The sequence below is a fragment of the Rana temporaria genome, chromosome 2 (genome assembly GCF_905171775.1).
Source record: "Rana temporaria chromosome 2, aRanTem1.1, whole genome shotgun sequence".
Taxonomy (NCBI): domain Eukaryota; kingdom Metazoa; phylum Chordata; class Amphibia; order Anura; family Ranidae; genus Rana; species Rana temporaria.
In genome coordinates, this window is record NC_053490.1 from 64,542,071 (window position 1) to 64,557,849 (window position 15,779).

Sequence of the window (15,779 nt, forward strand, 5' to 3'; positions counted from 1 at the left end):
ATCCATCTCTTCAGTGGGCGGTGGTGTACACGATAACGGCGGTCTCCGCAGCGGATTCGCCGCGAGATCGCCGTTATCGGTGGCGGGAGAGGGGATGTCCCGTGCCCTCCGCCGCTTACCGGAGCCGTCGGTAGCGGCGGAGGCGATCGGGACTGTTCGGCAGCTGAGCGGGGTTGCGAGTGAAGGAAAAATGTCCTTCACCCGTCCCCATAGCTCTGCTGGGCGGAAGTGACGTCAAAACGTCAGTCCCGCCCAGCGTCTTAAAGAAACATTTTTTTTTTTTTGTCATTTGAAAAAATGACAGTTTTCAATTTTTTTTTTTTTTTTTTTTTTTGCATTTAAGTCTAAATATAAGATCTGAGGTCTTTTTGACCCCAGATCTCATATTTAAGAGAACCTGTCATGCTTTTTTTCTATTACAAGGGATGTTTACATTCCTTGTAATAGGAATAAAAGTGATCATTTTTTTTTTTTTTATTATTTCAATGTAAAAAAATATAAAACTAAATAAAAATAAATAAGAAAACAAAAACATTTTTTTTTTTAAAGCGCCCCGTCCTGACGAGCTCGCGCACAGAAGCGAACGCATACGCAAGTAGCGCCCGCATATGAAAACTGTGTTCAAACCACACAAGTGAGGTATCGCCGCGATCGTTAGAGCGAGAGCAATAATTCTAGCCCTAGACCTCCTCTGTATCTCAACAAATGCAACCTGTAGAATTTTTTAAACGTCGCCTATCGAAATTTTTAAGGGTAAAAGTTTGACGCCATGCCACGAGCGGGCGCAATTTTTAAGCGTGACATGTTGGGTATCATTTTACTCGGCGTAACATTATCTTTCACAATATATAAAAAAATTGTGCAAAATGTTATTGTTGTCTTATTTTTTAATTAAAAAAAGTGATTTTTTTCCAAAAAAAAGTGCGCTTGTAAGACCGCTGCGCAAATACGGTGTGACAAAAAGTATTGCAATGACTGCCATTTTATTCCCTAGGATGTCTGCTAAAAAAATATATATAATGTTTGGGGGTTCTGATTAATTTTCTAGCAAAAACATTTTGATTTTTACATGAAGGAGAGAAGTGCCAGAATAGGCCCGGTGGGCAAGTGGTTAATTGTTGGTGGATCTTACAAGAAATTGTCAAATCATGGTCTGTTACAAACCCTGCTAATTTTATAAAAACATTTAGTGTCAGGCAACACACTGTTGGATATAATATACAGGGCATCTTTCATGTGTAATTTTTTTTTTTTCTTTCCCTACTTTCAGCCTCTCACGTCGCACTTGTACTACTATTATATTCAGGAACTGGCCTTTTACATGTCTTTAATGTTCTCCCAGTTTACAGATATCAAACGCAAGGTAAGATTTTCTTCAACATGTAAAGTAATTATGTTCTCTGGTATATGAACTCCAAGAATTGTACACTCTATCAATTATGGTCTAATTGCTAGGCAGGAACAATGGTAAAAGACATAGAAATGTCTCATTATCATGAGTGTATTCTCTAATGCCTAGTGCACACGGGCTAAATGTCAGGAGATGTCGGCTGGTTTAATAAAACATGTGTATGTCAGCTGGTATGACAGAAGCCAGCAGCCGACCGGCTCCCGATCAGTGCTCTCTCTAATCCCCCTAAACACTCCTTTTACTGAGTTTACTGAGTCTGTAAACCTATTCACGGGCCCACACGATCTGACCAAGGGTGGGTTGATCATCCCCCTCTATTAGGTCTTCTGGACTGGCTTGGTGATCACTGTCAGGAGGAGACAGGGCGTCTACTTCAGCCCCGAGGTCAGTCTCAGTATCCTGCTGGGTCTCGGCACACTCCCCCACCTCTACAGTAGAGCCAGGTCGGTGATCCTCAGATAACTTTAGTGTATAGTATAAAATGTCTTTGGGGTTATCCTTCCTCGCTGGGCTATTTGCCTTACCCGGCTTGCTTGAAAGTACATAATGAACCTTAATCTCCTGCGCTTGAAAATGGGGCCCAAAACGAGGTAGTAGTCAACGGTCTTTTCTTCTCTAGATATTAGGGTTGTCCCGATACCACTTTTTTAAGACCGAGCACAAGTACCGATACTTTTTTTTCATGTACTCACCGATACCGAATACGGATACTTTTTTCAATGTCATGTGACAGATTTGCTTCCAAATTGTGTTTTTTATTGATTTCAGTTTTTTTTTTTTTTTAAATATGTATAATTTTTTTTATTATGGATTTTTTATTCCATAAAATGAAACCTTACAATAAATGACAAAAGCAGCTCCCCCCCCTCCCGTTCGGCGGACTACATGCCAACGCACCCTCCCCCTTATCATAACGGCATACCTCGGGCCGGGAGAGGAGACAGAGAACTGGGCAGCAATTATCACAGCAGGTGCGTGCAGCCGCGTCACATCATCAGTGTTACAGGCACAGGCTGAGCTGAGTCTCGCCTCACTGGTGGCTGGCTCAGTAGGGGAGGCGAGCGGAGGAAGAAGGACAGCGCTGGACGTGTCGGCTAAAAAAAAAAAAAAAAAAATCCTCAATGCCGTCTGAGCATTATACACCGACACAGGCATTACACGCTGCCTGCCCCTCTCCCAGGTATCGGATCAGGCATCGGGAGGATTTGCGCGAGTACAAGTACTCACGCAAATTCTCTGTATCGGTCTCTTGCTGCCCTTAAATTGATTGCGGAAGTCGAACAACACTGAAATAGCAAAAAAAAACAGAGGGCGCACAGGCCTGGTGCATTATACTTGGCGTGAATCTTTAAAGTGGAGTTCCAGCCGAAATATGACTTTTAAGATAAAAATACCCCTAGAATACTCATGCCTCGTGCAATGTAACAAAGGTATGCTGTAAACTATGCCCAGTTTTTTATCTGTGCAGCATTGTTTCCTTTTTTTTTTTGTAGTTTCTGCACAGTGCAGCCGTCTCCAGTGGGGGCATCTGAAGCCACAGTGTCCTTCTTCCTGGATTCTGTGCATGCTGGCTACCCAGCATGCACCTGCCGATCTTGCACATGTGCCGTGTGGTGCAATCTTGGTCAGCTTGCCAAGCTGATCAAGGATTTCCATAGACACCAATATTGAATGTTACTGGAGCCACTCCATGCCAAGCTGACCAAGAATTTCCATAGACGCTAATGTTAAATGTTACTGGAGCAGTGCCAACTGACCAATATGTCCCAGGAGCCAAAGCAAAACTGAAAATGATGGCCCCGGACCCATATAGGAGGAAGTGAAATTAGATATAGGCTTTAATCAGGTAAGTGAACAGAAAAAAAATAAAAAATTACTTGCCAGTTCATTTTATAAATGCACATTAGTGCTGCATGGTGAGGACTGAAAAATGTGGATGGAACTCCGCTTTAATAGGTAAAAAAATAGGTAACATACTCACAATTTGATGCAAGTGTCACAATTTTCCATAGATGGAAAACTGCTTAAAACCCCATGATGGAACCAGTAACTTCAGATAAATTACGACAGTATAGCGACTGATGCATTTCAAGGTCTTGCCTCTTCCTCAGAACCAGTGGCTTTGAGGAAGAGGCAAGTCCTTGAAATGCGTCAGCCTCCTGTACTGTTATAATATATCTGCGCAAAGTGACCGGTTCCCATTGTGGAGTTTTAAGCTGTTTTCCATCTATAGAAAATCGTGAGTATGTTGCATATTCATTTTCACCTATTTTAAGATTCATACCAAGGATATTTGCACTAGGCTTGTGCGCCCTAGGTTTGTTTTTTCTATTACCCGACTTCCGAGCCTCGTGGCGTTGTTTAAGGCAAAGCTGCAGCCTCCGCTAGGCTGATTTTCAGAGACCCGGCAGCAAAGCGGGCTCAAGAAGTACTGCTAGATTTCTTCAGATCAAGCCGTACCGAATAGTACCGGTTTGGAGTGGATTAGCGACCGGAGAGAGGATCGGTAAGAAGATCAATTGCAGGAGCTCTGTGATGCTGGTCCGCTCACATGCCCTGTATTGCCTCTGAGCTGAGCCCCCTATCCCCTGGAATATTTGATAAGCTCTCGATATTGGATGATCATCCAAAGTGGGGTTACATTTTGCTGCTGATTGTGTTTGGTTTTTTTTTGTTCGTTTTTGTTTGTTTTTGTCGTTTTCTTCGACTATTGCAAACCAGACACTGTGTGATGGGACCGGTTTATTTTTTATGGTGGGTTATCTGCCATCACATATGTGAAATGACTTAAAGTTATAATAGGGAGCAGCATTTAACACATTGTTTAGTACACAGTGACTGCATGGTGTGCATTTATGGTATGTGGATCATCCTGGTTTGTGCTAGAACTACACAGTCTGACTTGTCTTGTGCCTGAATAATTGAAGCCAATGGGACACAAGTCATGTTTGTCTTCAGTCTCATGTTTTATAATTGTATTCAAAGCGTCTCCCATAAAAGCTTGAGTTTCTTTCTTCTGCATTGTAACCAAGGTCATTTAAAGCATGCTGGTTGTGCACCTAAACAATGTAACGTACAAAGAAAAGGATGCCTAATATAGCTGCAGGGCCGGTTTCGCCACAAGCAAAGTTTGCGATACAACCAGCTGTAAAACTCACTGTAAAGAAGCTCCTGTAATAATGCAAAGCTTGCTGTTGAGAATGTGCTAGTTGTTTGCATTTACAACTGTATGGGGGGGTGTATATGTGTGTGTGTGTGTGTGTGTGTGTGTGTGTGTGTGTGTGTGTGTGTATATATGTGTGTGTGTGTATATATATATGTGTGTGTATGTATGTATATATATATAGTGTGTGTGTGTGTGTGATAATAAAAAAAATTGATATACACTGGACAGGAGCTGGCCCTGCGAGTAAAAACGTCTCGCGAGGTCGCATGCGACTTGGTCTTGAGTCGCAGCGTCCCTCATGGCCGACAGCCCCCCACTTCGGTGGCAAGGAGGTTCTGTCTGGAGTGGTGCCCGCTTGGTCCTGGTATGGTGGATAAATGTCCCCCTCTCCCCTTAGGGTTTTTTTGTGGTGGAATGCGGGCCCCTCCCCGGGTCGGTCGGTCCTGCGGGGTTCCCTCTGTCCCTGCACCCTTCCTTCCTGGTCCTGGAGGTCCCTTTGTTCCCCCTTCCTCCTCCATATGGGGGGTAGTGTGCCTTTGATGGGTCCTGGGGAACAGGGTTGAGTACTGGTGCGCTGGGGTTGTGCGACGCCTAGGTGCTGTGCTTACTGGGGGGGCACTGGGTCCAGTGCCCAGATCCTCTCTCTCGTTCTCATCCTGGGAGGGGCTACAGGGTTCTCCTGCACCTGTTTTAGTATCATGTAGTGTGGCCATTTTGCCATAGCCTGCATCCTTTTCCCTAGTGCCTGATAACTTCCTATGGCCGGCGGCCATGTTTGTGTAGCTCAGCGGCCATGATATGGTGGATTTTGGCTTGGGCAATGGTGGCCATTACTGTGTAGCCTAGGATGGCGTTTTTAGCAAGCGGAAGCTCCTTCTTTTAACCCGGCGTTGACTCCTGTGTTTTCTTCTTTCTCGGGTCTACATTTGAGGAAGCAAGCGCTATGCTGGTGGGGTGGTGAGTCTGGGGGATCCCTCCTCTCTCTGCTGCCGGCTGTGTGGTGTCCTGGTGGTCCAGTACCATTGCCGGTGTGGGGGGTGTCCCATTGTAGTAGTCATTCTTGGTGTGGGGGTCTTTTTTTTTTTTTCTTCTCTCTTTCTCTCTTTCTCTCTTTCTCTCTTTCTTTCTTTCTTTCTTTCTTTCTTTCTTTCTTTCTTTCTTTCTTTCTTTCTTTCTTTCTTTCTTTCTCTTTCTTTCTCTTTCTTTTCCCCACCTGACCCCCTGTCAGAGGATGCAGGTCCCTCCTGGGTCCCAGTCATCCATTGACTCTGGAGTCCTTTGTGTCCCAGGTGTAGGTGGCTCTTGGGCGGCGGTCTAGCAAGAAGCATCCCCTACCTTCCCCTGCATCATCTCTCTTGTCAGATCCTGAATCTGATTTGGCTGCCGTGGATGGGGCTCACCCTGTGGCCGAGCTCCTAGATGTTTTAGACAGTGAGGATGATTCCTCTTGCCCAGTGGCTGCGCATGAGAAAGCGCTGGTGGACGCACTGATTGCTTCTGTCCGGGAAACTTTAAAAATGGAGGATGCAGCTGCGATGGAGGTACCCGGTCCCCTTTGGCACTCACAAGCTGCCTCGCGTGACAAGTGTTCCCTTATCCCTCCTTTTTTGACAAGTTTGTCTATAAAGAATGGGAGTGTCCAAAACACCACTTTGTGATCACAAAGTTTCTCGCTGTGCGTTATCCCTTTGAGGAGAGTCTGCTTAAAAAATGGACGAGTCCACCTGTGGTGGATCCCCCGGTTTCTCGGTTGATCAAAACTACCATGATTCCGGACTCTCTGGCCTTTAATGACCCGGCTGACAGGAAGGCAGAGTCTCTCTGAGCCGCACTATGTTCTCTATTGCGGGTTCGGCGCTTTGGCCGGTTTTGGCTAATGCTCTGGTGTCGGAAACTCTGACCGAGTGGGCGAAGCTGTTGCGCCATGACCTGAAGGGTGACCAGTTTCCTCTTGTCTTCACTGAATTAGCAGACTAACTGATCCAGGGGCTGCAGTTTGTCTGCGATGCCTCTTTAGACGCAGCTCCCTTGCATTCCAAGTTGTCTGTTTCAGCGCTAGTGCTTCGACGGGTATTGTGGCTGAAGTGTTGGACTGCGGACCAGGCCTCTAAAAAGGTCCTAGATGAATGAATGAATGAATGAATGAAAAACTTATATAGCGCGGCACATGCGAACTGAATCGCCTCTGGGCGCTGGTTGTTCGTGTCTCAAGACATCAGAAGAGCAGAGTTTTGATCTGCTTTCTGAAAGACAGGTGGTTTTGCTCCAACCGAATGCTGGTTGGTAAAGCATTCCATAGCCTGGGACCTTGGAAAGCAAACCTTCTTTCTCCTTTGGACTTGTATTTGGTTTTTGGAACCTTGACCAGATTTTGGTCGGTGGATCGCAGAATGCGGTTGGAATTGTGAGGTTTGATCTTGTCGCATAGATATCGCGGAGCCTTCCCATGGATGCACTTATGTGTCAGGCAGAGTGCTTTGAATGCAATTCTGTCTTTCACTGGCAACCAGTGAAGGGTTCTCAGTGAAGGTGAGATTGATTCCCATGATTTTTTCCCAGTCACAAGTCTTGCGGCCGTATTCTGTACGACTTGTAGACGAGCGATTTGGTACTTAGGGAGCCCGAGGTAAAGGGCATTTGCATAGTCCAGTCTGGAATTCACAATTGTTCCCACCACGACTGCTACGTCTTCTTTGGGGATAAATGGAATAAGTCTGCGAAGTAGGCGCATCAAATGGTGCGATCCGCTGACTACTGACCCTATTTGTGCGTCCATTGTCATGAAGGTGTCAAAAGTGACTCCTAGACTTTTGACTTTGGAGCTAGGGGAGATGATTTGTCCCAGAATGGGCGGTGGTATCCACTTTGTTGCCAGTTGACTCTTCCGACTGGCGTGAAACATAAAAAGTTCTGTTTTAGAGCTATTGAGTTTAAGATAACTCTTAGTCATCCAGTTTTCTATTGAAGAGAGATATTTCTCTAATCTGAGATGATGATCCTTTTTGTTGCAGATGCGAAAATACAGTTGCGTGTTGTCTGCATAAGAGTGATAGAGTAGTTCTTGGCTACTGATAATATCAAAAAGAGGACGAAGATAGATGTTGAACAGCACCGGTGATAGGGGGGATCCTTGGGGGACCCCACATGGCACCGTGCGTTTTTCCGACGTGAAAGATCCCAGTTTCACTGTTTGTGATCGGTTTCCAAGAAAAGAGGAAAACCGCTTTTCAAGGCGATCGTTTGTTTTGAGCCACCATGGGGGGAAGAGTACTTTCCTTCCAAAGTCAAAGAAGGGGAAGCTAAGTCGCAAGAGTAGGGGCTTATCTGCGTCGGTGATTCCGACACTTCTCAAGGCTAGAAGGTCTACTTCCAGGAAGGTTTATTATCCGACGTGGAAAGCGTACATTTCATGGTGTGAGTCGGTGGCTCGGATTTGGACTTTTCTTCAGAGGGGCGTGGAAAAGAATTTGGCCTTGAGTACTGTTAAGGGCCAGGTGTCGGCCTTGGAGGTTTTCTTTCAACGCTCTCTGGCTTTGCATTCCCTGGTGCGTACCTTCATTCAGGGAGCGCAACATGTGGTTTCACCGGTGCGATCCCCCTTGCCACTGTGGGACTTGAATCTAGTACTTTCGGTTCTACAGAAGTCTATATTTTGAAAATATTCAAGAAATTCCCCTGCACACGCTATTACAGAAGGTGGCCTTCTTGGTGGCTATTATTTCTGCTTGCAGGGTGTTGGAGTTGGCGGCGTTCCTGTCGCATGCCCTACCTGGCCATTCATAAGGACAAGGTGGTGTTTCGTCCTTGTCCTTCAATCCTTCCATAGGTTGTCTCTGATTTTCATTTAAATTAAGACGTTGTGTTGCCTTCTCTATGTCCCAGGACGCAACATTCCGAGGGAATTTGCCTTGTACACCTTCGATGTGGTACAGGCAGTCAGGGTGTATTTGGCGGCCACTGAGTCTTTTTGAAAGTCAGACTCCCTGTTCCTGATCACGGATGGACCAAAGGGGGTAGCAGCTTCCTTTGCGACCATTTCTAGATGGATCAGGCAGACGGTGACTCAGGCCTATTCTATCAAGGGTCGGTTTCCTCACTTCCCGGTGATAGCACACTCGACTCGGGCTCTGAGTGCCTCCTGGGCCTTCCGTCATCAGGCGTCAGTGATGCAAGTTTTCAAGGTGGCCACTTTCACAAGATTTTACAAGGTGGATGTGCTGGCTTTTGCACATGCTTCTTTTGGCTGCAAGGTTCTGCAGGCTGCGGTCTAGATGTTGTTTTCCCTAGTGAAGGTTTTTTTTTTTTTTTTTTGCTGGTCAGGTGGGCTCCAGGTTGTCTGGTTGACCATTTTTTTTGTTGGCTGCCCCTCCCCTCGTGTTTGGCACTGCTTTGGGACATCCCTATGGTTCTGAATAAAGAAGGTTGTGTCTGTCGATGAACGAATGAGAAAATAGGATTTTTGACTTGCTGTAAAATTTGTTTCCGAGTTCATTGACAGACACAGCACCCGCCTCTCTATGGAGTTTTTAATACTTCTGATACTGCTTGTTACATAACTGAAGGCCTATAGCAGAGAGGGGGGTGTATATCACCTAGGACTGCTGCCCATGGGCATAGTCTTTTTTTTTTTCTGCCTCGTGTCCTACTCCTGTAGGGGGCGATATAACCCTATAGTTCTGAATAAAGAAGGTGTCGGTGAACTCAGAGAAACTGATTTTACGGTAAGTCAAAATACTATTATGTTATATTTGAACAGGGACCAAGAATATTTTTGATTGTCCATATTGCTCAATTGGGGATGCAGGGTAACCACAAGAGTCTCCTTTGTGTTCTTATCTCATTAGTCTCCCTTTAGCAGGGTGGCATAATAAAACCACTGAAGGATGATCTGAGTTTTTAGGGTCAGTTATATGACTGTGCTTTCTTCATCAGACACTACTATACTACACTCCTAATTCCGATTCTGAATCCGTATGTTCTTTTCAGCAATTTATTCCATAATACCCTTTATTTTTTCTTCTTTTTCCAGGATTTCCTACTTATGTTCATTCATCATCTGGCCGCAGTGAGCCTCATCTCATTTTCCTATGTCAATAATATGGCGCGAGTGGGGACTCTGGTTATGTGTTTGCATGACTCTGCTGATTCTTTTCTGGAGGTGAGGTCATGTTAACTTTCCATTGTTTAGCTATTTATATATTTATTCATTACAGGTACTTATATAGAGCTGTCAATTTACACAGTGCTTTACTCATATATATTGTACATTTAAATCAGCTATTTAAAGGTATTTTGTCTAATCTAGCTTTAAATTTTTCTCCTCTGAAACCTTCACTATATGTTCTGCCTGGCACTGCACAACCTCTTCCTACGTTCTCTCTTACTGTGACCTACATTAAAGTGGCTGTAAACACTTACAAACCACATTTTGCTACATTTAAGCCTATAATGAGCTTCCCCGGATATCTCCTAAACCTGCACGGTTTAGGAGATATCCCCCTATATTTGCATGTGCCGACGTCATTGGCACATGCGCACTGAAGCAACGGCACGTCGTGTCGTTGCTTCAGTTAGACTGCAGCGTTACCGGTGGCTCCCGTGAGCATGCTCGGGAGTGACATCACGTGACTCTGGCCTTTCATAAAGCCGGAGTACGGCCTCGGAAGAAAGAGGGGCCAGAAGATGGACACAGCCTGTACAGGGGGCAGTGCTGGATTTGTTTTCTGGTAAGTGTCACATGGAGAGGATGCATACTAGCCCATTATGCTTTTAATTTGCAGGGTTTTCAGTGAGCAAAAGAGGAAGTAAAAAACCATCAGGGTTTACTTCCTCTTTAACTTTAGTGGAAATTCCTCTGCAGTCTGACAGGCTGATTAATGGGCTTTCCATTCAAGTGACGGCCATGGCAGGAGTGTGCAGGTACCACCCTGACATTTTTGTGGCACAAAGCAGGCCATACAGTGACTATGCCATAAAAGCGGGATTTTGCATTAATATAAAGTATTATGAGAGAAATGGAATAAAATTATAAGCACACAGAGGGCAAGAACTTGCACATATTTAGCCCCAACCAATTCCTGTATGAGATCCCATACTATGTAGAACCTTTTATTCCCGGAGATATCATTGTTGGGCTATGCTCGTATCTGTTTTAGGTAAGGTGTAATGTATTGGAAAAAACCCAGCCAAGGGGCAGTAGTCACTGAAGATCACTCCCCCCCCCCCCCCCCCCCCCGATAGATCTTAGTCAAAGAGGTAAAAAAGACCTAGTGGATGAAATGCGTTAGAGGGAGATAGTGTTACGACTGGGACTATTGCAGTGGTGGTATAAACTGGTGCATACAGTGACATTACCGCTTTGTCGACTCTTGGTTTTCTCAAAGTTTGACGGAACATAAAAGACTCGGTGAACCTACAGCACAATGTGTCCACAACACACCTTAAACTTGGAGATATAAACAAGGGCATTGTGAAGGAAAAGTGACAAATATGTGATTTTTTTTTTTTCCATTCACTCTGTGTGCCTACTTGTCAGAGCTAATGAAAAGCTGCAATAATCTTCCATTACATCACTGCCCTTACTAACCATGCTGCCTTTGGGACTTCATTAAGCTCTACAGACCATGCATTGCCTTGTCACACATGGACACATACATGATGGCAACCGTGTAAAATTAGACCTGAAGTCAAGACAGAAAAATAATGTATTTCAGTTGTGCATTTCTTTAACTAAACTTCGGGCTAAAGTCCACTGTCAGTTGATGTCACTCAGCCACTCTAGACTCTGGAGGGATCCCAACTTTAATGTCGGAATCCACCCAGATGCCTGGACCAGAGCAGAGAGCCTGAGACAGACTAAAATGCTAAAACTAAAATCCCTCAATCTACAGGTGAAACGCGAACATTTTTAATATCGTGCAAAAGTTCATTTATTTCACTAATGCAACTTAAATGGTGAAACTATTATATGAGAGACTCATTACATGCAAAGCAAGATGGTTCAAGCCATGATTTGTCATAATTGTGATGATTATGGCTTACAGCTCATGAAAACCCCAAATCCACAACCTCAGAAAATTTGAATATTACATGCAATCAATAAAATAAGGATTGTGCATAGAACAATATCGGACCTCTGAAAAGTATACGCATGCATATGTACTCAGTACTTGATTTGGGCCCCTTTTGCAGCAATTACTGCCTTAATGCGGCGTGGCATGGAAGCCATCAGCCTGTGGCACTGCTGAGGTGTTCTGGAAGACCAGGATGCTTCAATAGCGGCCTTCAGCTCTTCTGCATTATTTGGTCTCATGTCTCTTATCTTTCTCTTGGCAATGCCCCATAGATTCTCTACGGGGTTCAGGTTAGGCGAGTTTGCTGGCCAATCAACCACAGTAATTCCACGGTCCTTGAACCAGATTTTGGTGGTTTTTGCAGTGTGGGCAGGTGCCAAGTCTTGCTGGAAAATAAAGTCGGCATCCCTATAGAGCTCGTCTGCGGAAGGAAGCATGAAGTGCTCCAAAATCTCCTGGTAGACGGCTGCGGTGACCCCGGACTTAATGAAGCACAGTGGACCAACACCAGCAGATGACACGGCTCCCCAAATCAACACAGACTGTGGAAATGTCACACTGGACTTCAAGCATCTTGCAGTGTGTGCCTCTCCATTCTCCCTCCATACTCTGGGTCCTTGGTTTCCAAATGAGATGCAAAATTTTCTCTCATCAGAAAAGAGGACTTTGGACCACTGAGCAACAGACCAGGTCTGTTTTTCTTTAGCCCGGGTAAGAGTGGCTGCGAATAGAGCAGTGGTTGTCAACCTTTCTAGCGTCGTGACCCCTTGATAAAATTTCCCAAGTTGTGGGGACCCCTAACAGTAAATTTATTTTTGTAGTGTGGGTTGTCGGCACCCAAGGCAAGACAAGTAATCTAACCCATGGACATTTAGCGCTCCCCGAGTCCCTTCCACTCGTACATTATTAAAACCCCTTATGGTACATTTTAGGTTGTACAACTCTTTTCTCTTGGTTTTCCTTTATTTCCCTTGTATCTCTCTCTATCCTAATTTCTTGTTTTTTTTCCCCCCATCCCTCTCTCTAGCCATCTTTCCTGTTATTTCTTGTATTCTTTCTCTCCCTTTATTCTTGGTTCCTCCCCTTCTTTTTTTTCTCCCTTCCATGTAGTCTCTATTTTTATCCCTTCTCTTACACCTTGGTGGGGGGGGGGGGGATGAGTGGCAGTGCTGGTGGGGGAAGTTGGCACGAGTGGCAATGCTGGGGGGAGTTCTGATCAGCCAACTTAGGTGCTCTTGATCAAGGTCATCTGCTGATCTGAGAACTTTAGTGGGGACTTCTAATCGCAACTATAATCACAGGCAGTGTTACTCACTGTGTCTCCAGCTTCACTGTGTCTCTGATTTTGTGGTGTCTTTTAGCAATGACTCTTATGCCCAAATCAGGAGATAGGGTCTCCTCCAACCCCTCCCACTTCCCATTCCTCACCAGTCAGATGACCTCTAGTCTCTGCCCCCCAGCCATGCCGTGAACTGAATGGGCGGCTTGCGAAGAGGCTGAGTGGGCGGCCGCTGGCTCCAGGAACAGCCCCACTGGGCGGCAACAGGCTCAAGGGCCAGCCCTGCTGGACAGCTGCAAAAGGCTGGGAGAGCGGTGTGGGCTTCAGGAACAGTCCAGGATTTAGTGACCCCTGGCAAATCATCATTTGACCTCCGAGGGGGTCCCGACCCCCAGGTTGAGAACCACTTGAATAGAGGAATACGCCATTTGAAGCCCATGTCCAGGATCTGTCTGTGTGTGGTGGCTCTTGATGCACTGACTCCAGCCTCAGTCCACTCCTTGTGAAAGTCCCCAACACTTCTGAATGGCCTTTTCCTGACAATCCTCTCCAGGCTGCGGTCATCCCTGCTGCTTGTGCACCTTTTTCTTCCACACTTTTCCCTTCCACATAACTTTCTATTAATGTGCTTTGATACAGCACTTTGGGAACATCCAACTTCTTTTGCAGTTACCTTTTGAGGCTTTCCCTCCTTATGGAGGGTGTCAATTATGGTTTTCTGCACAACTGTCAGGTCAGCAGTCTTTCTCATGATTGTGATTCCTACTGAGAGACCATTTAAAGGCTCAGGAACCCTGTGCAGGTGTTATGGCTTAATTAGCTGATTAGAGTGGGACACTTTGAGCCTAGAATATTGCACCTTTTCACAATATTCACATATTTTGAGATTGTGGATTTGGGATTTTCATCAGCTGTAAGCCATAATCATCACAATTATGACAAATCACGGCTTGAACTATCTTGTTTTGCATGTAATGAGTCTATCTCATTGGTTTCACCTTTTTAAGTTGCATTAGTGAAATAAATGAACTTTTGCACAATGTTCTAATTTTTCGAGTTTCACCTGTATAGCCACCGACATTTTAACACTAACCTATCTAGCCCTGTAAATAAGCAATCGGTATATATACATTTTCTGCAGGCGATGTGACCTGATCTCCAGCGGTAGAAGCTCTGCTGAGTACACATCCGACAATGACTGTGAAATAAATGCCAAGTGATGTCAACCATAGACTTACTATGGGGTTTCCATTGTCGGACGTGTCCTCTGCACCCACCTCCACAGCGAAGCCGTGGCTGACAGCTCAGTGTGGAATTAGAGCTTCAGCCACTGGAGATCGGGTCGGATCGCCTGCAGAGAAGGTATGTATACAGATTTTTTCTTTACAGGGCTAGATAGGTTAGTGTAAGGCCCCATACACACGATAGAATCCATCCGCAGATAAATCCCAGCAAATGGGTTTCTGCGGATAGATCCTATGGTGTGTACACGCCAGCGGATCTTTTTCCGCGGAGAAATCTCCTCTGGGATGGATTTCAGCAGATCGAATATTTGCTGTGCTGCACAACAAATCCATCTGCTGGAATCCATTCCAACGGATGGATCCGCTCGTCTGTACAGACTTACCGGATCCATTCGTCCAAAGGGATTCCCCGCACGCGTCGTAATGATTTGACGCATGCGTGGAATTCCTTATATGACAGCGTCGCGCCCGTCGCCGCGTCATAATCGCGGCGACGGCGCGACACGTCATCGGCAGAGGATTTCCGCGGGGATTTCAATGCGATGGTGTGTACACTCCATCGCATAGAAATCTGCGGAAATCTTTGAGAGGATTTATCCGTGGAAACGGTCCGCTGGACCGTATCTGCGGATAAATCCTCTCGTGTGTATGGGGCCTTAGAATGTTGGTGGCTGTAGATGCAAGGACTTCCAATTTATGGGCCGGTTCACACCAAAACACAGTGTGATAAAAGCGAACTGCCTGTGCGATCTGCATGCGGGTGCTAATGTGATGTTAATGGCACCTCTAATGCAGATCACAAACACTGTGTGTTTTGCAGGTAACAAATCACATGCTACCACAGTACCATGTGGCTTGGTGCAGTGCATTTTGAAAAATTAGAGCTTGCGCTCCTTTTTCAATGGTCCACTGCGCTTTGCAGCCTAATAAAATGAATGATCTGTCAAAATGCATTGCGCAGTAAGGTGACAAGAATGACATGTTCTGGTGTGAACGGGCCTGAAATCAGACGGGTCAGCCAATCTAAAGGAAAGATGTGAATTGATTTTAGCAATCTCTATATGCAGTTTTTTGATGAACCTAATTGATGGCAGTTGACATTTAAAGTGTTACTAAACCCACGACAGTAAAATTAGTCTGTATATGCAGTAAAGCATGCTTGTTATTCTCACTGTGGAACCAAAGGGGTTAATCATTTTGTAAAAAGGCTGTTTGGTCCTGTCTTCTCACATCCTCCCATTCTTGTATTGTCTCCAAAACATGTCTGGATAAGACAGAGTTACTGGAGACAGGCTGCACATGCTCAGTTTGGTGCATGTGATCAGCACTGCTCAGACAGAGGGTCAGGGGTCCTGCATCCTGATGGGACAGCCAGTGCAGTATGAAAACTCTTCTTACAAGCTTTAACTAAACACTGATAGAAGTCACAAGACTGCAATACCTGTAATATTGCTGATGGGAAAGGGTATCGTGCTGTTTATATTTACTAAAACTATTGCATTTCTGTGTAGATCTAGTGAGTGTATGCAGGGTCCTGGGTTTAGTAACACTTTAACCCATTTAACACTGGTGGTTGACCTTTTAATGCTCAATTGTGTTTGTTTTT

At 45.2% G+C, this 15,779-nt stretch overlaps 1 protein-coding gene across 1 annotated transcript in view; it reads left to right on the forward strand.

Annotated features, from left to right (window-relative positions):
• The window catches only part of CERS5 (ceramide synthase 5), a gene marked incomplete in the record, with an annotated part of 168,294 nt that overhangs the window by 107,845 nt on the left and 44,670 nt on the right, over window positions 1-15,779 (forward strand). The window contains 2 exon segments of the mRNA XM_040340276.1: window positions 1,271-1,363; window positions 9,607-9,735. Of these exon segments, the coding sequence (XP_040196210.1) occupies window positions 1,271-1,363; window positions 9,607-9,735 (222 nt within the window).